Source organism: Mytilus edulis, chromosome 13 (assembly GCF_963676685.1).
Source record: "Mytilus edulis chromosome 13, xbMytEdul2.2, whole genome shotgun sequence".
In the NCBI taxonomy this organism is placed as follows: domain Eukaryota; kingdom Metazoa; phylum Mollusca; class Bivalvia; order Mytilida; family Mytilidae; genus Mytilus; species Mytilus edulis.
The window spans coordinates 50,477,101-50,496,653 of record NC_092356.1 but is presented as its reverse complement, the minus strand read 5'-3'; the positions used below and the strand labels follow the sequence as shown (position 1 = coordinate 50,496,653).

The window sequence follows — 19,553 nt, the reverse complement described above, 5'->3', positions numbered from 1 at the left end:
ACATGCACACGAATTAACAAACATGTATGATTCAGTAATATAAAATAGTGATTATGGAAAGACAATTTTGAGCACAATCAGGTCAAAAAAAAGTTTTTAAGCTATCGAGAAAATCTGTTTGAAGATTTAATAAATCGAAACACACACTCAAACATCTCTAAATTAGTATCATCAGACAAATCATCACTACCTTCTATTAATATTTTGCTCAGATAGTTGGGACATAGATCCCGCAACATTGCTATATTTATATCTGGACAAAGCAGATTCTTAATTCCAAGTAGAAGAGTAATCCGATAGTTCGTGTAACGGGCGCAATGAATTAAATAGTGCTCAGTGTTTTCAATGCAGTTACCTGGGCAGAAATCGCAAAACCTATTTAATGTTAGATTATATTTATACAAGTGGTCATTAAGAGCACTAAGCCCTAAGCGTAATCTAGTATGAATCTTTTTCTCATAACCATGTCCTCGTGAATATATTTTTTTACTACACAAATTGAGATTCTTCTTTAACAACCTTTTGAAACTTGCCAAAGATGTTGCTGTAATTAGTTCAGCTGACAAACTATTCCAGTCTCTAATCGTAGCTAGAAGAAAAGAGTTATAGTATGCTACTGTTCTTGACCTGATGGGTATCAGGTTAGCATGTCGTCTTAAGTTATAGTTTTCAGTATTATGATGGAACAATGGATGAAAATTACAAAGATAATCTGGGACAAGATGATTTTTAATTTTGTATAAGTATGTAAGTCTATGAACTTGACGGCGTGTTTTGAGAAGCTCAAGACCAACCTCTTTCAATAAAGTGACATGTTTTGTGACCCTGATTGCCCCAGTAGATATAATGCAGGCACGTCTCTGTACATGTTCAATGTTTGCAGAATCGGCGCTAGTGTAGTTATCATAGATGACATCTGCATAATCTAGCAATGAACGAACAAATGTTTTATATAATTTTTCAATGCATAATCTAGGTAATATATGTCGCATCCTCAAGATAGTGTTCAGTTTATTATGACATTTCTTACAAATATCAGCAATATGTTCGGTCCAAGAAAGTTTATCATTCAAGATAAGACCTAAATGTTTATGGCATGTAACTCTCTTTATATTTACATTATTTAAGATCAATGGAGGGTAGTGTGGTATTTGCTTCTTCTTAGAAATAATAAGATACTCCTTTTTTTCTGCATTGAATGTTACACACCATTGCTGGGCCCATGTGTTCAACGTGACGAGGTCACTGTTCAGAGTTTGGAAACAATCAGAGATGTCATCAATTTGTTTGACAAGGGACGTATCATCAGCAAACAGTTTGATATTGCTGGCAAAAGGACATATTTTTCAGTCTGAAGACAAATAGTAGAGTATAGAAGCCGATGTCAAACAAACTATTTGTTTTCAAATCTTTACATAAATAAATGTTGAGAGGAGGCACATCTTATGAATGGAAAACATACTTTTATAAAAAAATACATATTCTTGGATTCTTATATTATCTTCCGCGAGGATATGCAATATTGTACTTATTTCTATGGATTTTAAAAAAATATTTATATACATGTATTTGATGTCATAATAATCCGTAGCGGTCATAATTCCCTATCGACGATGATCTTTTTCTTTCGGGATCTCTTCCATGATCCATTTAGACTATCTGTGATAGATTCTAAATGATTTTTTGTTTGTATTCCTATATATGTGTCAACCTTTGGTGTGAACTGGCAGTCTCGTCATAAAAGAACCCCATTGGAAATAACTGTTTCAATAACTTTTGTGGGTCATCCTAAAATATTAGACTACAGTGAAAATATTGTGAATTTGATTTTCACTTATTATTAATCAAGTCTATTCGTATTCTCAAAATATCATTTCAATCTTCATATTATTTTTTTAAATTATAATATGTAGTAAAATGTAAATCTAGGTAGGTAGGTAATGCTATATATATGTGTCACTTTATTTCTGATATCTGTCAAATTCAAGCCTTTTATCGTGAATAAATATATAAAAATAAGTTTCGGGTAGCTGAAATTATCTTCGCTAAAACCATGAAATGGTTTATAGAGTCTTTCGTTATAAAATCTTGGATAACGGTTTGTATTGTCTTCAGTTCTCGAACATTTGTATCATGCTTTTGGTTTTCAACTATTTTGATGAAAAAGGTCGAAATGCGAGTCTGATGCATCAAAATTTGTTCAGTTAATGTTATTACAGTTGTAGCAGTTGAAAAGCGAGTGATTCTTTGGTTTATATAATCTTGAATAACGGTTCGTATTGTTTTCAGTTCTTCATCATTTGTACTATGGAATTGGTTTTTTTTTAAACTATTTTGGCGGAAAAGGTCGAAATGTGCGTTGTATCAGTTGAAAAGTTACGGTGACCCGGTCATCAAGAAAAGAAAGAAAAAAAACTTGCAAAAAAGACAAGATGATATGATGATATGTTATAATGTATAGTATTTGGTTTACAGAATGAATCTAATAATTACCAATAAAAAAGATCAGTGAAAACTTTTCAATCAAAATATAGAACAGAGAAGAAACGGGTGCTATACATAAAGATCAGAAGGTAAAGGACAAACAATAATGATCAATAATGAGTGAAGGATATTGTCATAAAAAATTAAAATACAAACCTTGATATAAAGAATACTAGTATTATATATGACAGTCTTTATTTTTTTTTCTCTCTCATCCTTTTGATATTTCAATCGAAAGTGTTGCGAAAACATTACTATCCGATATTATTAGTGTTAATGACACTATAGTATCGTATGCAATATAACTGGGACTAGGCAAATGATAGATACAAGATTATGGCTGTTTAATGTGACTTGTCTGGGCTTAGGGAACAGCCATTTAAATTTCTAAAACGAGGGGGAGGGAGTGTAAAAGGATCTATAGAACATATACATATAGTCTGGTCTGGTTAGAACTAAGAAAACAGTCTTACCTAAGACAGGATGGAAATCAATATTCTGCTTCCTAAAATCTGAAATCAAGTTATGTTTTGATTTTTTTTCTTGCGCACAAAAAAACCCACACTAAATAAATCAACTAAGTAGAAACAAGGGTACATATAATAAGTTTTATTTCTTGATAGCAAACATGTGAAAATTTATGTTCCGTTCGGCCAAAAAAAAAATCCTTCCCGATTATCAAATTTCCATACAAACACCAAAAGTTAGTAGCCAATATGAGTGCTTAACGTAATGTTAAAACGTTATTTGCATTTTTGCAAATGTTGCATTGAAGCTATTAGGGTCAACAGCGGATTTTGATTATTCGAATCGAACACACCTTTGTGGAAATTAAAATCAAATTATAAAATCAATGAATACCAAAGAATCTGAAATGAGTGGATGTGATATTTTCTTTTTATATTCCGAGGACAACGAAATAGATTATAACAAATCTAAGTTTTGGAGTTTTGTCGTGTAAATACTTCACAATTAAAATTGTTCTCGTGCGTGAATCAGTAACTCGAAAAAGGTGGCGGCGGCATTGCAAAATACATGGGAGATAACCGAGTAAAACATATTTCCCACAATTCAGCATTGTTTGTTGTTGCAGACGCCTCAAAGAAATATACATATTTTTTTTGGAAAATTGCAATAGGTTTAGAGTTCAAAGATCATAGATGTAACCTGAATCATAGGTAAAAGAATTGATATAGCAGAATGTTAATAGTTTTAAACAAATTTTCAGCCACACACAACCAGCTAGTGCATTTAAAAAAGAGATACCAAACTGAAACTCATTTTCGAACCAACAAGTTATTTCCAGTGAAAAACGAACAGAAACTGGCAATTTCATGTAAAAAAAAACCGACCTAAAAATGACATGAGAAAAACAACCGTATGCAAAACACAAGATAGGAAACTAAAGAGTTAAACTTGGAGATATGTGGTCTAGAACTAGAAGGGTAAGCAAATCATGCTCCAGATGTGGCACCTGTGGCTGTTCAGACTGTTGCCGTGTTGGCCTATTGATGTGTTGCTTTTACATAAAACAAAATATCTGACGCCACAATGGAAAAGTGATTGTTGTATGCGTCAAAAGTTCAAGCGGCCGGGTCAGCCGGGATTAGCGATAAGGTGTATTCAAAGGGGGAGGGGGAGCTATGTTTTTTTTTTCTGAGTCAGAAAATCTGCATTCAGAATCATTTTTCTTTGTCATCTGCTTGACCAGAATAATTTTTTTGTCAACTGCTTGACCAGAATATTTTTTTTCTCATAAAATTTTAGAAAAAAACATAACCCCCCCCCCCCTTTCCTCTTTGAATTAGATGATTGTTCCCTTATAGACATAATACCTTAAATTGATAAAGGACAAGGAACGATAAGCATCAGAGAACGGCCCCCTAATTTCGTTCAAATTAAAAGTGACTTGCCATTAATTATAATACATTATTTTTAAAGTTTAAAACCTATATTTTTGTAAACATCAATAGATTTTTCAACTTCTGCTGATATTATTCGTGCTCTGTTGCTGTAAAGACCTCAAGATTCGTGAAAAGGGCAGAAAAATGGCAGTTTTCCAAACCTTTTTCTGCATTTTAAATTATGAGCGTACCTACGACCCATGATCATATTTATACCAGACATTCCTTGAACATAAATGTTGATGCAGTTCAAATATTTTAGTGGGTCGTAAGTACACTCATAGTTAAAAATTAAAAAAAGTGACAAAAATTGTCGTAGTTTTCATTGAATCATCAAAATTTTTAAAAACAAACTGCGGATTGGAGATCATTTCTGGTATTTACTGGATCCGACAACGGACATGTATTCATGCTACGCTATAATGGCTAGTTTCTTTAGGACGAAAAATAAACATATTTGAGACAGGAAAACAGGATATTCCTTTATTCATTTATCTTGAATTTAAAGTGACATTTTAGCAGACCATTGAAATTTGACCCAAAATTAGACGGAACTGTGAAAAACTTCAGAGAAATTCTGGGAATGTAATGGCAAATCATTCTCTACATATCTTTCCGTTATAAATATGCATGCATAAAGTATTTGTCACTGGACGGTCAGAAAACAACATTCAATCAATCATATATCTTCTAAAATAACAGTACTATAATGAATTTAAACATATATTCAAAAGAATAAAAGCTTCTTTTATTTTTTAATCAGATATTTACACGTCAAAGAAAATAAAATAAGTATTGAATATGAAAGGAATAAAACGCACCATAATTAAAGATATCTTGCTTGTAAGACGTGTGTTTTGTATACAAAAGACTCATCAGTGAGGGTCATCAGTGACGGTCGAATAAAAAAATGTCAAAAAACCATAAAAGGGTTAAAGTTTCATTTTTTTTTTTGCCAAATACAGCTTATAAAGGTTATTTATTCCTGATCTAACTAGTGTTTGCTCTTAGTCTAACCCCTTAATGCCAATTGATTAACGGAAATCAGCAAATACCAATTTTTGATTCTTAGGTTTGACCAGGCCGTTGTCAGAACTCACGATATCAGGTGTTTTAATTCATTTATTATATTTATTTAATTGTACAATGAATTAATAAAAAGGTCATACTGTAAGAATCCATCTTATATGAATCTGCTCTTAAAAGAGGGACGAAAGATACCAGAGGGACAGTCAAACTCAAAAATCGAAAATAAACTGACAACGTCATGGCTAAAAATGAAAAGGACAAACAGACAAGCAATAAAATTGAGAAAGGAAATGGGGAATGTGTCAAAGGGACAACAACCCGACCATAGAGCAGACAACAGCCGAAGGCCACTAATGGGTCTTCAATTTAGCCAGAAACTCCCGCACCCGTAGGCGTCCTTAAAAAATATGTATACTAGTACAGTGATAATGGAAGTCATGCTAAACTCCGAATTATAAACAAGAAACTAAAATTAAAAATCATACAAGACTAAAAAAGGCCAGAGGCTCCTGACTTGGGACAGGCGCAAAATTGCGGCGGGGTTTATAATTAAACATGTTTATGAGATCTCAACCCTCCACCTATACCTCAAGCCAATGTAGAAAAGTAAAGCATAACAATACCCACATTAAAATTCAGTTCAAGAGAAGTCTGAGTCCAATGTCAGAAGATGTAACAAAAGAAAATAAATAAAATGACAATAACAAGGGGTACAATCAAAATCACGTGATGGATATACACACCGGAAGTTACAGTCGAACTCGCCGCTTGAAAGGTTAGTAGTTGCATTTTCTTGTTTATATCAATTAAATTTTGATTAATAAGTTGGCACACCGAATGTCGGATAATATGTAGTTTTAAAATACACAATTGTTTTTGCTAGAAAGCGTGCAGTTATTGCAAACACTTCGACACAGTTATCTGGTGAAATTTTTGAACTGTGTCTAAGTGTTATCATTAACTGCACGCTTTCCAGCAAGGATAATTGTGTATTTCAAAACTAGATAGTATCCGACATACGGTGCACTACCTTATTTATCAAATTTTATTGATATAAACAAGTAAATACGACTATTTACCTTTCAAGCGGTGTGCTCGACTGTTACTTCCGGTGTGTGTATATCCATCACGTGATTTTGATTGTACCCCTTGAATAATACATAAATAACAACAGACTACTAGCAGTTAACTGACATGCCAGCTCCAGACCTCAATTAAACTGATTGAAAGATTACGTCTTCATCATATGAATATCAGGCACAATCCCTCCCGTTAGGGGTTAGTACACGTGACACAACATAGAAAACTAAAGAATAAACAACACGAACCCCACCAAAAACTAGGGGTGATCTCAGGTTCTCCGGAAGGGTAAGTAGATCCTGCTCCACATGTGGCACCCGTCATGTTGCTTATGAGATAACAAATTCGGTAAATAGTCTAATTTGGTAGGTCACATTTATGATAGGGAGGGGGATTGTAGTTAGGATGTAAGGAACATATCCGATATCATTTGTGAAACGGTTATTCAATAACGGTCAACCAACTGGTGATGACGTCCCTTAAATTTACGAAGAGATAATTTCAACTTCACCATTTGAAACTCTTGATTTAATAGCATCCATGTGATCAACAACCCTCTATCAAGAAAGAAGAGGGGCACAATTCGTTCCCATTGGAATGTTTTTTTTGTTTTGTTTTTTTTTTGTTTTTTTTTTAAGGTTTACATATTTTATTGAAATCTTTACATTTGTTAGTTTAAAACATCGATTACCGGTACCTTATCCCGGCCTCGTTAACATTAGTAATGATATTTATATATACAGGAGTTAGTGGTTGTTAGTAATATTCACCAAATATATATATATAATATACCGGTATAAATACATGTAAGTTATAAATGCTAACAAATATAAAGATGGTTCGACATAAATGTCTAATGTCTAACAAACAAAAAATAAACAATTCTTCATAAATGACATATTATTTAGTTTTGGATTTTAAGGAATCAAACAAAGATTATAAATCAAGAGTAGTTTCATTTCTTTTTTCTCTTTCTTCTCTCTTCCCTCCCTTTTTTAAAGTAATAAATGTTTAAATGATTTTATTAAATTTTAACTCCTCCCTCACAAGAAAAAAATATAAATAAATAAAATAAAAATAAATAAATAAATAACTATAAGATAAGCTTTAAAACACACTGAAAGTAATTAAGAAATAAGAAAGCCAAAAAAAAAAAAAAATAAAAAAAACGGAAATGGTAGAAATTTATGAATATATAAATAAATATCAGGAAATACCAATGTAAAGAGGTAAATAGAAAAAAGAAATGAGAACCACTTGCATTCACTTTCACTTTCTCTCAGTCTCTCATACACACATACAATTCTTACTTACATACACACATACATTACTTAATTATGTACACAATTATTGTTTACAATTACAAATGTATATGCATCAAAGAATAAACAAAATCTAGTCAAAAAAAATTTGCTCACAGATTAATATCATACTCTATGGTGGAAATATATATTGTAGTGGGGTCCAAAATTTTTCATATACATCGACATTATTATTTTTCTTTGCAATATAATATTCATATGACTGATATTGTTTTATTCTATTTTTAAAACCAAAAATATTAGGAGTAAGTTCCTTAAACTTACATTTATATATATAATTTTTTGCTACTAAAAATAAAAGATTCATGAATAAGCTTTCTGAATAGAAACCAAGGAATATCTGCTTTTTACTGATGGCAAAATCCCTGCTATACAATCTTATTTGCTGTAATAATGATGACCAAAATTGGTATGTTATTGGACAATCATAGAAAAAATGTACAATAGTTTCGTCATCAAGTTTACAAAAAGTACATGAACTAGAATCTTTCTTCTTTATCTTGTACAAAAAAGAGTTTGTAGGAATTATTTGGTGAAGTATTTTGTATTGAAAGCTTTTTAAATAGGTATCTTTGCAAGACTTCCTTAGTAGCATAAAATATTTTTGCCAATTTTCAATTTCTGAGTCTATCAACTGCTCCCATTTCTGAAATTTTTCAAGGGGAGGTTGAAATATATGATCAATAAGACTCTTATACACAAATTTTGGTTTCTTATTATTAATAATCTGAGTACAAAAAGCATCAGAGATGTTGACATTTTCAATCTGTTGAGAATCACAATATTCTTTTATGTGATCTTTAATAAAGATTGGAAATGTTGATAGTCCTTTGAAAAACATGTCCTCCGAACGTAACAAATATGTTGTCAATCAAGAAATCAAGCATATTGATAATGTCATTTTGATAAACATACACATCCACCCAAAAGAAATAACTTTTGTAACATATATAGAAATAAGAAGATGTGGTATGAGTACCAATGATACTACTCTCCTTCCAGGACACAACATGTAAAAAGTAAACTAACTTCTCATTTCTAACTAAACATGTTCACAAACAGACAATGTGCATTGCATTGAATTTAATTTGTTCAATAAAATGACTAATTGATTTGTAGTTGGCTTTAATTCAAACATGTTTTGCTGTTGCTTACTTGCTAAGCAACACTTGTGTTGCTATGCTCAATACAGAATTTGTAAAGAATAAAAAAAGATATATATGAAAAAATATTGGAATGAAACACCATAAGGAAAGAAAAATCTTCAAACAACTGCTTAATTCATACAATCACCCATTTTTTAACCGTTGCTAGGCAATATTTATGTTGCTACGGTTGTTTTTAAGCATATAATAAACAAAATCAAAGGGAATTTTCATTTGTAATTTCAAGTTCTTCTTTGACAAACAATATTATTTGCAAATATTTAAATTTGTAATGATAAAGCAATTAATATGTGATAATTTTCATTCTTAATAAAAACCGTTGCTAGGCAACCTTCCTTTCACCGAAACACAATAAAATCATTATTTTTTCAAGTGTGTACACTAAGACCATCATTGATATCATATAAACTTATTTGGAGAGGGGCCAAAAATAGCCCTTATCATACCTTGTCCTTTGGGTAAGCAATTTACCCAAACAGTGTTTTAAAGCCAAGACAGGCAAAGAGCATACAAGCAATATAGCTTATTTTTAAATCTTCCAAATATCAATGATCATTGATTTCAGCTTTTGCAGAATTAAATGAGGTATTGCAAGACCTTATTGTTATTTCTGAACCTGCAACACATGACCTCAGAATCAGTGACACTTTTTGGCTTCAGACATTTGCTATTTTGATGTCAAATTTTTAAGGGAACCTTTTCAATCAGTCTGCACGGTTAGCCACTAGTCCGATGCCCCAGACTAGTAAAATTTCAATCAAACTAGTAAGTTTTTGCAAAACTTTGTTTGGACCAATAAGAGAAATGTCAGAATATTGGTCTTCGGACTAGTAGTTGAAAAAGTTTTTTGTGCAGACTGCAATGACCAGTAATGACAAAAAACTAGCAATAAAGTGATAATAAATGGTTTAAAAACTAGGATAGATTATGTTAATATTTTTTGTTCTGCTTAAATATAAGTACCATCAATACACATGACATAATTCTGTAATACCATACACTATTTTACATTTTTTTCCTTTTCTAAAGGTTTCAAAAATGGTTAAACAGAACAGAAAACGTCACAAGTCTACAGATAGTTCATCTTCCAGAACAGAACATGACATTATCAACAGAAATGAGAAAGAGAATGAACTTGTGGTAAAAATATCTAAAATGTTAGAATCAATGTCTGGGTATCAGAATCAACACATGAATAATACATTGTGGTGCAGATACAAATGCATATACTGTGATATAGTATGATTAAATATAAAGTGTTAAAGAAACATCGTTACTAATATTTTGCAGCAGCAATCCAACAAGAAAAACCACAAAATATTTATTTGTTTTTACTCCTTGTGATGTTGTGTGTATTAAAATCTATATTGAATCTTGCAGGGTATCTCACATATACCGGGTATACCATTCATGCCAAGATTTTAAGAAATTTATCTCAAATGTCTTAATTCTGATAAAAAAAAATTAATGAGTTGTGCTCTTTGGAATTTAAATCATATGGAAAGTTGCCTGTTAATTATGCTCTCAAATCTATGGAGGCTCCTAAAATGAAAGAACAATTTTGTCCACAATTTTTTAACAAAACAATTAATTTTACAATGGCTATAGGCTTGTAAAAGTATGAAGAAGCCAAAAAAAACCATTAAGATATATTTGGAGGCCCCCTTAAAGGTTTTGAAGGACTATAAGAGCCATCTTCCACGTAAAACCCACATGGGCATTTTGAAAATTGGCAGGTATCAGACAAGTTTGTAATTAGTGCTGAACATTTTTTTTACCTGAGTTATGCCTCTTGGAAATAGACATTAGTTATTGAAAATTGCATTGTAAGCTATCTCACGTCTATATTTTGTGTAGGATATTTATGAAAAATTTATTGGCTGTACATTTTTGTATTTCTCATGGACAGATAAAATGTGTACATCTGTGTAGGACATTTAAACACTTTTCTTTTATTCTCTTTTTATCAATGACTTTTAATGTACACAAAGTAAAACATGCAAGGATTGGATGAATAAACATCTGTCTATGCCTTCTTATTTGTTTTAATGTGATTTCTATTATTTTATGATGTTAGAGGGGTGAATCTAAATATTCTATGCACAACTATAGTTTTTAATTGTAAGAAATTTCATTTAAAGGAAATAATATGACTATTTTGTATCACATATCCATGAAAATATCATCTCTGATTTGAAATTTTACTTAATAGGTAACACCAAGAACATTAAGAAAAAGGAACAGCAGAAAGACAGAAATAAAAGAACCAGGAATAGATGTTGGAGAGAATTCATCTCAAATTTCAGATAATGGTGCTAATGAATCCAATCAAACAAGCCCTTCAACATCTGAAACACAGAAGGAACAAACAGAGGTATAAATAAAAATTCAAAATAACAGTAATTTTTATCTTTCCCTCAAAAAGTGGTCCAATGAAACATTATATTGTATACCAACAACACATTTCAAGCAAATAAAAATTCAAATTAGAGCAGGCGCGGATCCAGAGGGGGGGTTCCGGGGGTTGGAACCCCCCTTTTTTTGGGGCGATTAATGCATTTGAAAGGGGACATGTAATTGGAACCCCCCCTTTGTCCTGGGTTAGGAACCCCCCCTTTTTAAAATGGCTGGATTTGGCCCTGTAGAGGCTATATTGACAATTACAGAAACATGTTACAAACAGTTTTAAAGCTTTGCTAAGGTAATTGTGTAAATATTGGTGTATAATATTCCTCAAACAATATATATACTGCACTTGCAAGCTTATGCAATACTAGTATTAAATCTACTCAAGACAGTATTCAAGCAGTAATCCTTTATTTTTGGATACATAATTTTATGACAGAGGATTACCAAATGACAAACTGGCAATGCTATGTCAAAAACCAAAAAACCAAAAGACTAAAATTAGTCTTTAAAAACAACATAGAAAATAAAAATTGAGCAACACAAACTTAATTTAACACTGCAGGTAATCTCAGGTGCTTTGAAAGGGCAGCAGATCCTGCTCCATATAAGACATTTGTCATGTTACTACTATAAAATATGCTGATAATTATGTTTGCTCAAGTGATTAGGCATCACACAACATATAGTCATGATAAAAAGATGATTATGATATTATGGATGTCTGGTATAAACTAAAATGTACAGTATTGTAATTCACAAACAAACTGAACAATGCATGGGAGACAACTCTGGATATTAAAATAAAAGAATGTTACTATCTTACATTAAAACAACTGTAATCACAATAATGAATCTATGCATTTGTGTTCATCAGTTGCACATAAATATTACTATCTTACATAAAAACAAGTGTTACTATTTTTTTGAAGTGTTAAACGAGAAAGTATTCCAAAAATATTAACAGAAAAGTTTCCAGAAAAATAAAAACTTAAAAATTTTATAGCAGTATTTTAATATAGCTTTTCCTGTAATCGCAATAATGAATCTTGCATTTGTGTATTGTTCATCAGTTGCACATAAATATTTCTGAATTAACGGTCTATTAAACATTATTACAAGAACTATTTTGTTCTACCTGCTCAACATTTATTTTTCTATGAGATGTGGACTGATGTTGTACTCTGACTTTTTTTTAGAGCCTAGTGTTTTTTCCTTAAGTCCCCTACTTATTTTTTATCGCACTCTATATCTTGTGTGTTTCTGAACTCTTTTTTTTAGACTAATGCTATAATTCTCTGTTTAAAAACAACATCAGAAAATATATTTTACTTGAGAGACTGAGTATTTAATATTTGTTTGTCTTGAGACCTATTTTGATTGTCATTTATTGTTTTCCTAGAACTGTAATATTGTATTTTTAGCATATAGATCCTTTTATAGACAATAAACATACAAATAACGACACAAGTCTTGTAAGATACATATTTTTTTTATTTATAAATTTTGGCTGGGTTGCATAAAATGAGAATCTGGCTTCTAGTATGTAAAAGCTGAGACTACTATAACACATATGTTATCATAACATGTGTTATAGTAGTTTCAGGTAAAAGTCAAGCAGGGAAATTGGGAACGGTATATATTTTGTGTAAAACGGCTTCAGTTTTCAATTAACGGCCTTAAATTTTTTTTAGATATTTGCATATACATAAATAATGCATGCATATCAACAAAAGTTTATATAATTAGCACAGTTTTCTTTTTGTTGTCATTCAATTTTTTATTAGTCTGCTGATTGAGATTGAAAATAGGTGAACAGATTGAGATCTCACTGGGGCTGGATTGACCCTGCCCCTTGTTTTTGTGTCTGTCTTGTTGCAAAAACCTGGTTAGTTGTTATCTTTCCACATATGATTATCCACATTATAGAAAAGTCTATTGGCTCTACTTCAAAATATGGACAATTTTGTGTTTTTGAGTCCAAACAACTTGAAACTTACTACACATGTTCCCTATGTTATGATCTTTCTTATTTTAATGCCAAAATTAGAGTTTTCTGACCCTAATTTTACATTTCATTGGATAAAGAAAAAATGATAGTCTGGGTTGGGCATCCATGTGCTATGGACACATTCTTGTTTTATTTTCTGGTAATATTATCCCCCTACTTGTTTTATGCATAAAATATAAAGAAATACATAATCTTGAAAGTATATGAAAAACATTTACAATTTATAAACAATCCACACAGTGACACTAAGGACTCTATTTGTTGACAGCTAAAAATTAAATGCTGATAACATCCTATAAAAATAGATGAAAACTTGTACCCATGATTTTGAAAATTTAAAATGTGACTGTCAGATTATTGCGTGTAAAAAAAAGAAAAAAAGCCAATATCATAGTTCCAACTTCAGGTACAGGCTTTGCTCATTGATGAAGGCTGTACAGTGACCTATAGTTGTTAAGGACAAGGTTCACTTATGGCACAAAATGGCCTAAAATATCAATTTTATCATAAAACACCAAAAAAGTCTCAATTTGATTTGTAAATGGTTCTATTTCAAAAGTTTAAATGCTAAATATATCAGTTCTTTTCATAAGAGTATATAATATTCTCCAAAGTAAGCCTATTTTGGTCATTTTGTCAAAATATGATGATTTTGTGCATTTTTCAGACCTAAAAGCCTTGGAAACACTTTGGCCGCCACCTACAATCCAGAATGTGTTGTAATCAAAAGATTCCAATTTTGATATAGATTTCATCAATATAAAAACTTTTTGGATCGTAGATGGCGGCCAAGGTTAATTTTGCCAAAAATAATTAAAATTATGGAAAAAAACTACCAAAATTGACCTTTTAATACAAATTATGTTTATTGATGTGGTCATAGCTCCATAAATTGTAAAGAAAAGTGTCAGAAAAAATATTTTTGTCTTATTAGTATTATCACAAGTATTTCTGTATTAAATTTGTAATTGTTTGGCCCGATTTAAAAAACATAAAAAAAATCAGGGCCAATTTTAACCCTTCGTGAACCTTCTCCTTTCTGTGTCATTTAGGTCTATTGTGGAGAGTCTCATTGGCAATCATGCCACAATGTCTTTTTTTAATGTTAAGAAATAATTTATACAAACCTAAGATATGTTGGAAATTTTCACATGGCCTTGACCATTATATTTGAATTTTAACACAAGCTTACCTACGTTTGGGAGTTGTTACCAGTGACAGACAAATCCTGGATTATTATGACTTCTCAGCACTTATTGATTTATCAATGTCTTTAAGTATCTACATACAGACAAGGAATTATTATAAAACGGAATAAGCAATATTTATTCATTTACTAGACAATTCAATTTTTTCACAGCTTTGTTCATTGAAACTGATGTGAATATGAACAGTTACCTCCCATACATCCAGGATTTTACTATTTTATGCCCTTTAATTTAGCTGGGAGAGCAATCTCCTTTTCAAAGCAGATTGTATAGGGGTTTAAAATTTTTGTAAGCTAGATTCATCAGAAAACAGAAAATGTAATAAATTTCACCCATATCAAGGAATTCCTAAACTGTTTATGCCAATACATTGACTGATATAAAACAGAGTAATAGCTATTCATCAAACAATAAGGATGTGATCAACAATAGATTATATATTGTCCGTATACAGTCATCTAATTAAAGGTTATGGGTGACAAAAATAGAACAATTCAAAAGAGAAAACCAACAGCCAGATTTACTAAAACATTAATGATAGTTTTTCTTTCCATCTGATATGAGATGGGGGCATTATAGTTTTTTTCTGCTTTTGTCACGTATGCCAACTTTTTAGCTCGATTGGCCCGAAAGTCCAACTGAACTATTCTCATCACTTGAGCCGTCGTCCAGCTTTACGAAAAATCTTCTCCTCTTAAACTACTGGGTCAAATTTAACCAAACTTGGTCATAATCATCATTGGGGTATCTAGTTTTAAAAAAATGTGTCCGATGACCCTGCAAGCCAACCAAGATGGCCACCATGACTAAAAATAGAACATGGGGGTAAAATGTAGATTTTGGCTTATAACTCTGAAACCAAAGCATTTAGAGCAAAACTGACATAGGTAATATTGTTGGTCAAATTTATCTGCCTTGAAATTTTCAGATGAATCGTCACAACCGGTTGAGGGGTTGCTGCTCCTGAATTGGTAATTTTAAGGAAATTTTGCCGTTTTTGGTTATTATCTTGAATACTTTATAGATAGAGATAAACTGTGAACAGCAATAATGTTCAGCAAAGTAAGATCTACAAATAAGTCAACCTGATCAAAATGGTCAGTTGACCCTTTAAGGAGTTATTGTCCTTTATAGTCAATTTTACCATTTTTTCTTAAACTTTTGTAATCTTTTACAAAAATCTTCTCCTCTTATACTTCTGGGCCGAATTTAACCAAACTTGGCCACAATCATCATTGGGGTATCTAGTTAAAAAAATGTGTCCGCTGACCCAGCCAGCTAACCAAGATGGCCGCCATGGCCAAAAATATTATAGGGGTAAAATGTAGATTTTGGTTTATAACTCTGAAACCAAAGCATTTAGAGCAAATCTGACATGGGTAAAATTGTTTATTCAAGTCAAGATCTATCTGCCCTGAAATTTTCAGATGAATAGGACAACCAGCTATTGGGTTGCAGCCCCTGAATTGGTAATTTTAAGGAAATTTTGCCGTTTTTGTTTATTATCTTGAATATTATTATAGATAGAGATAAACTTAAAACAGCAATTATGTTCAGCAAAGTAAGATCTGCAAATAAAATTTTGGTAAATTTTTACAAAATGTTTTTTTTTCTCTAACTACTGGGCAAAGTGCATTATAGATATATATATTGTTAACAGCAAGAATGTTCAGTAAAGTAATATCTACAAACACATTACCATCACCAAAACACAATTTTGTCATGAATCCATCTGTGTCCTTTGTTTACTTATGCACATAGACCATAGTGAGCGACACAGGCTCTTTAGAGCCTCTAGTTTCTATAAAGTTAGATTCATGCGAGGAACCCCTGTATATTAAGTTACTTTTCAATTTGTGCTTGCAGGTGAGAGTCCCAAAAGAATTAGATAAAGAAGAGATATTTCAGACTGAAAAGTCTTTAAGTGTTGTAAAGGAGGAAGAAAAGCTACTAACACAGAAATCTTCAGAAGAGCCAAATAGGGAATCCCCACGTCACATAAAGTTAACAAAGACCAAGATGTTGACACCTAAGAAGTCAATAGATGTATCTGATCAAACAGAAAAACCATCACCAAAAAAGTCTTCAGGTGTGTCAAAAAAAAGTGTAAAGCTATTAGAAAAATTACTGGATGAGTCACCTAAGAAAGATGTGCTGCTAAAGGAAAAGAATTTGTATGACTCTGCTAGGGAAGATATGCAGCTGCATGAAAAATCACCAGATTTGTCCACTAGAGCAGAGAAACCTGAATCCAAAAAGTCTTCAGAAATGCCCCAAAAGGCAGAGACACTTGAATCCAAAACGCCATCCGATGTGTCAAAGAAAGAGACAGCTGTATTTAAACACCTGAAAAGAAAACATAGGAAGATAACAACTTCCTCTAATGATACAGTAATGGATGTGTTTGATAAAGCAATTACAATATGTCTCGAAGACGAGGAATCTGATGATGATGCTGAGAAACATAGCCATGAACAGAGTAGTAAAAGAAGTTTTAAAGATATAGCTGAACTTAGTAAGAAAATAGGAGAAACTGAAATTAAATCTGAGGAGAAGGCTGATCATGTTGAGAGTAAAAGACGGAAAAAAGATGGAGATGAACAGATGATGACTCTGGCCGATTATCATATGTCACAGGAAGGTAGGAAAACAAATTCAGAGAGGAGATTTACACGGCAAACCCACTCTGACGATAGTAATCTTGATGACGATGATGATCATTCTATAGATAACATAATACCTAGTATTCAGTCAGATCCAGTGCTACATCAACACCAAGAACAAGTATCTAGGCAGTACCAAGGTTTTCCACGACCAGTCGATAGTCACGATGAGGATGCTATAGCAGCTGCCAGACTGATGACAGATATGGCCTCTTGTAGAAACATATCATATGCACCACATTCCAATGGTGCAGAAACTCACGTCACTAATTCACGATATGGTTATTGTAGTTCTGTAGACCATGGGGAAGTGTATCCTAGACCTAATTATCATGGAAACTATCCACTCCAGGCAATGTATGGACAAAGCCCATCATCCACATGGCAACCCAACATGTTTGGTCAACCAGTACAGGATCCCTATGGGCAGTGGGAAGGAAATTTTCAGAATATAGCTATGTATGATAGCAATAATAACATAATCAACCAAGGTCAACCACCATTTCAAAGTCCAGAAAACACACCATATGGAAACATGGGAATGCCCGTAAGGATGTCAGGGAGTAATACTAGTCAACATAGGATGTCATATGAATATGACGATGAGGCTAGATTGCCACCAGATTATAGAAATTTTCACCCACTACCTATGGGTGTACCACTTGATTATTCCGTACCAAGAGCCGGCATTCCAGGACAAAATATTCCATTTCAAGAAGTAGGTAATGTTCCAATGGATTGCAGAAGACAAGTCAGAAAGATTGTTCTTTTAGATCAGAAACATGATAAACATAACTTTGAAGATGATGGTAGCAGTCCGACAAAAAGAAGAAAACGATCAAGACAACAACAAATACCTCAAGAATCTGTGGCTAACTATGATGAAATTGTGAAAAATCTGTTCGTTCCTGCACCACCAACAAAGACTGTCTTGATTCATCCAAAATTTATGTCAAAGGATCGTGGATCAAAAGTCGACGTTGATCCAACTCATGTAAGATCAATTAGTCATAGAGGTCTGATACGTAAATATATCGACTACTTATTGATGGAGAATGAGTATATTACAGAAATATCTAAAGCTGTTTCCCTTCCTATGGATAACTGTGTCATGGACGATCCTTATCTTATGGATGTTATCAGAGTCAAGATACCATTTCCTACACCTAAGTATATGCAGTTTCTGAAGGATTTTTACCCTGCTATACAGGTTGATTGGAAAGCGTTAAATCATCAGCTAGATAAATATAGATCTGGAGGAGATGGGGCTGAGAAGTTCCACTCTTATTATCTCGATAATCGTGCCGTACCAGTTTTGCTAGGAGAGGCTTTCTACTTTTTCCAAAGGGAAGGTGATAGAAAAGTAATGGAAGAGAAAAAGAAGTGTTAAAAAAAAGAAACTTTGTTTAACATCTTTATTACAGCCGCTTAAAATATAGAGAAATGCAAAGCTGTATATTGTGTTTGTTTTTCAGTTTGCTTTTTGTTATTTTTTGGATGAATTCTTGGTTGATTATGTTATTTTTTTATCAGCCCCATCTCCTCCAGATCTATATTTATCTATCTGATGAACATTTAGATAAGCATTGATTTTATTTCCCTTTATTCACCAATGGCAAAAAATATGACCAAGTTAAGAATCATAACCAGTAATGGTAGAAATAGTAAAGGAAAATAACATTTTAATTCTTGACTGAACATATTTCTCTGCAAGTATAATTTGTAAAGATCAAAGTAAAAACTATATCTGACGTTACAAAAAAAATAAGAATTTAAGTGACTTTTTCTTCAAATCTTATTCTATTTTGATGTTTAGTACTGGGTTTTAAAATAAATTGCTTATTTCTGTTAAAATAAATGATACTTTTGACTCTTAATTTTTCATGCAGTGTACTGTCTGAATATGTATGTAATAGCCAGATTGGGAGATTATTAGTATATATAGTGCTCATGATACTTTCTAGTTATTGCAATTCAATTTATAGATCGTTTTTAAAATTAAATATCAGTAAATGATTAATAAGCAAATTTTTTTATTTTGTCTTTTTCATTTACTTATAAGTGTTGTGCTATATTTTGTTTATTATTTATTTACATGCTTAAATTTTGTCAATACTGTATATATTTTCATATAACCAGTGAAAAGCTCATCGAAGGTTTTTAATTTGTTTGAAATATTTGTCAATAACAAATTATAATTCAAACATCAACAACAAATGTCATCAATGAAGTTTGAACAATTATTGACCTTATATTTATTTTACCTCAAACTTAAGTGCC

The 19,553-nt window shown here is 31.9% G+C and overlaps 1 protein-coding gene across 1 annotated transcript; it reads left to right on the top strand.

Annotated features, from left to right (window-relative positions):
- The first annotated feature begins 3,548 nt into the window (after positions 1-3,548).
- Positions 3,549-19,287, top strand: LOC139502097 (uncharacterized). The gene is made up of 4 exons (XM_071291460.1): positions 3,549-3,662; positions 10,015-10,125; positions 11,198-11,359; positions 16,477-19,287. The coding sequence occupies exons 2-4, from the start codon at positions 10,024-10,026 to the stop codon at positions 18,661-18,663; spliced, it is 2,451 nt and encodes an 816-aa protein (XP_071147561.1). The 5' UTR covers positions 3,549-3,662; positions 10,015-10,023; the 3' UTR covers positions 18,664-19,287.
- Positions 19,288-19,553: the final 266 nt, after the last annotated feature.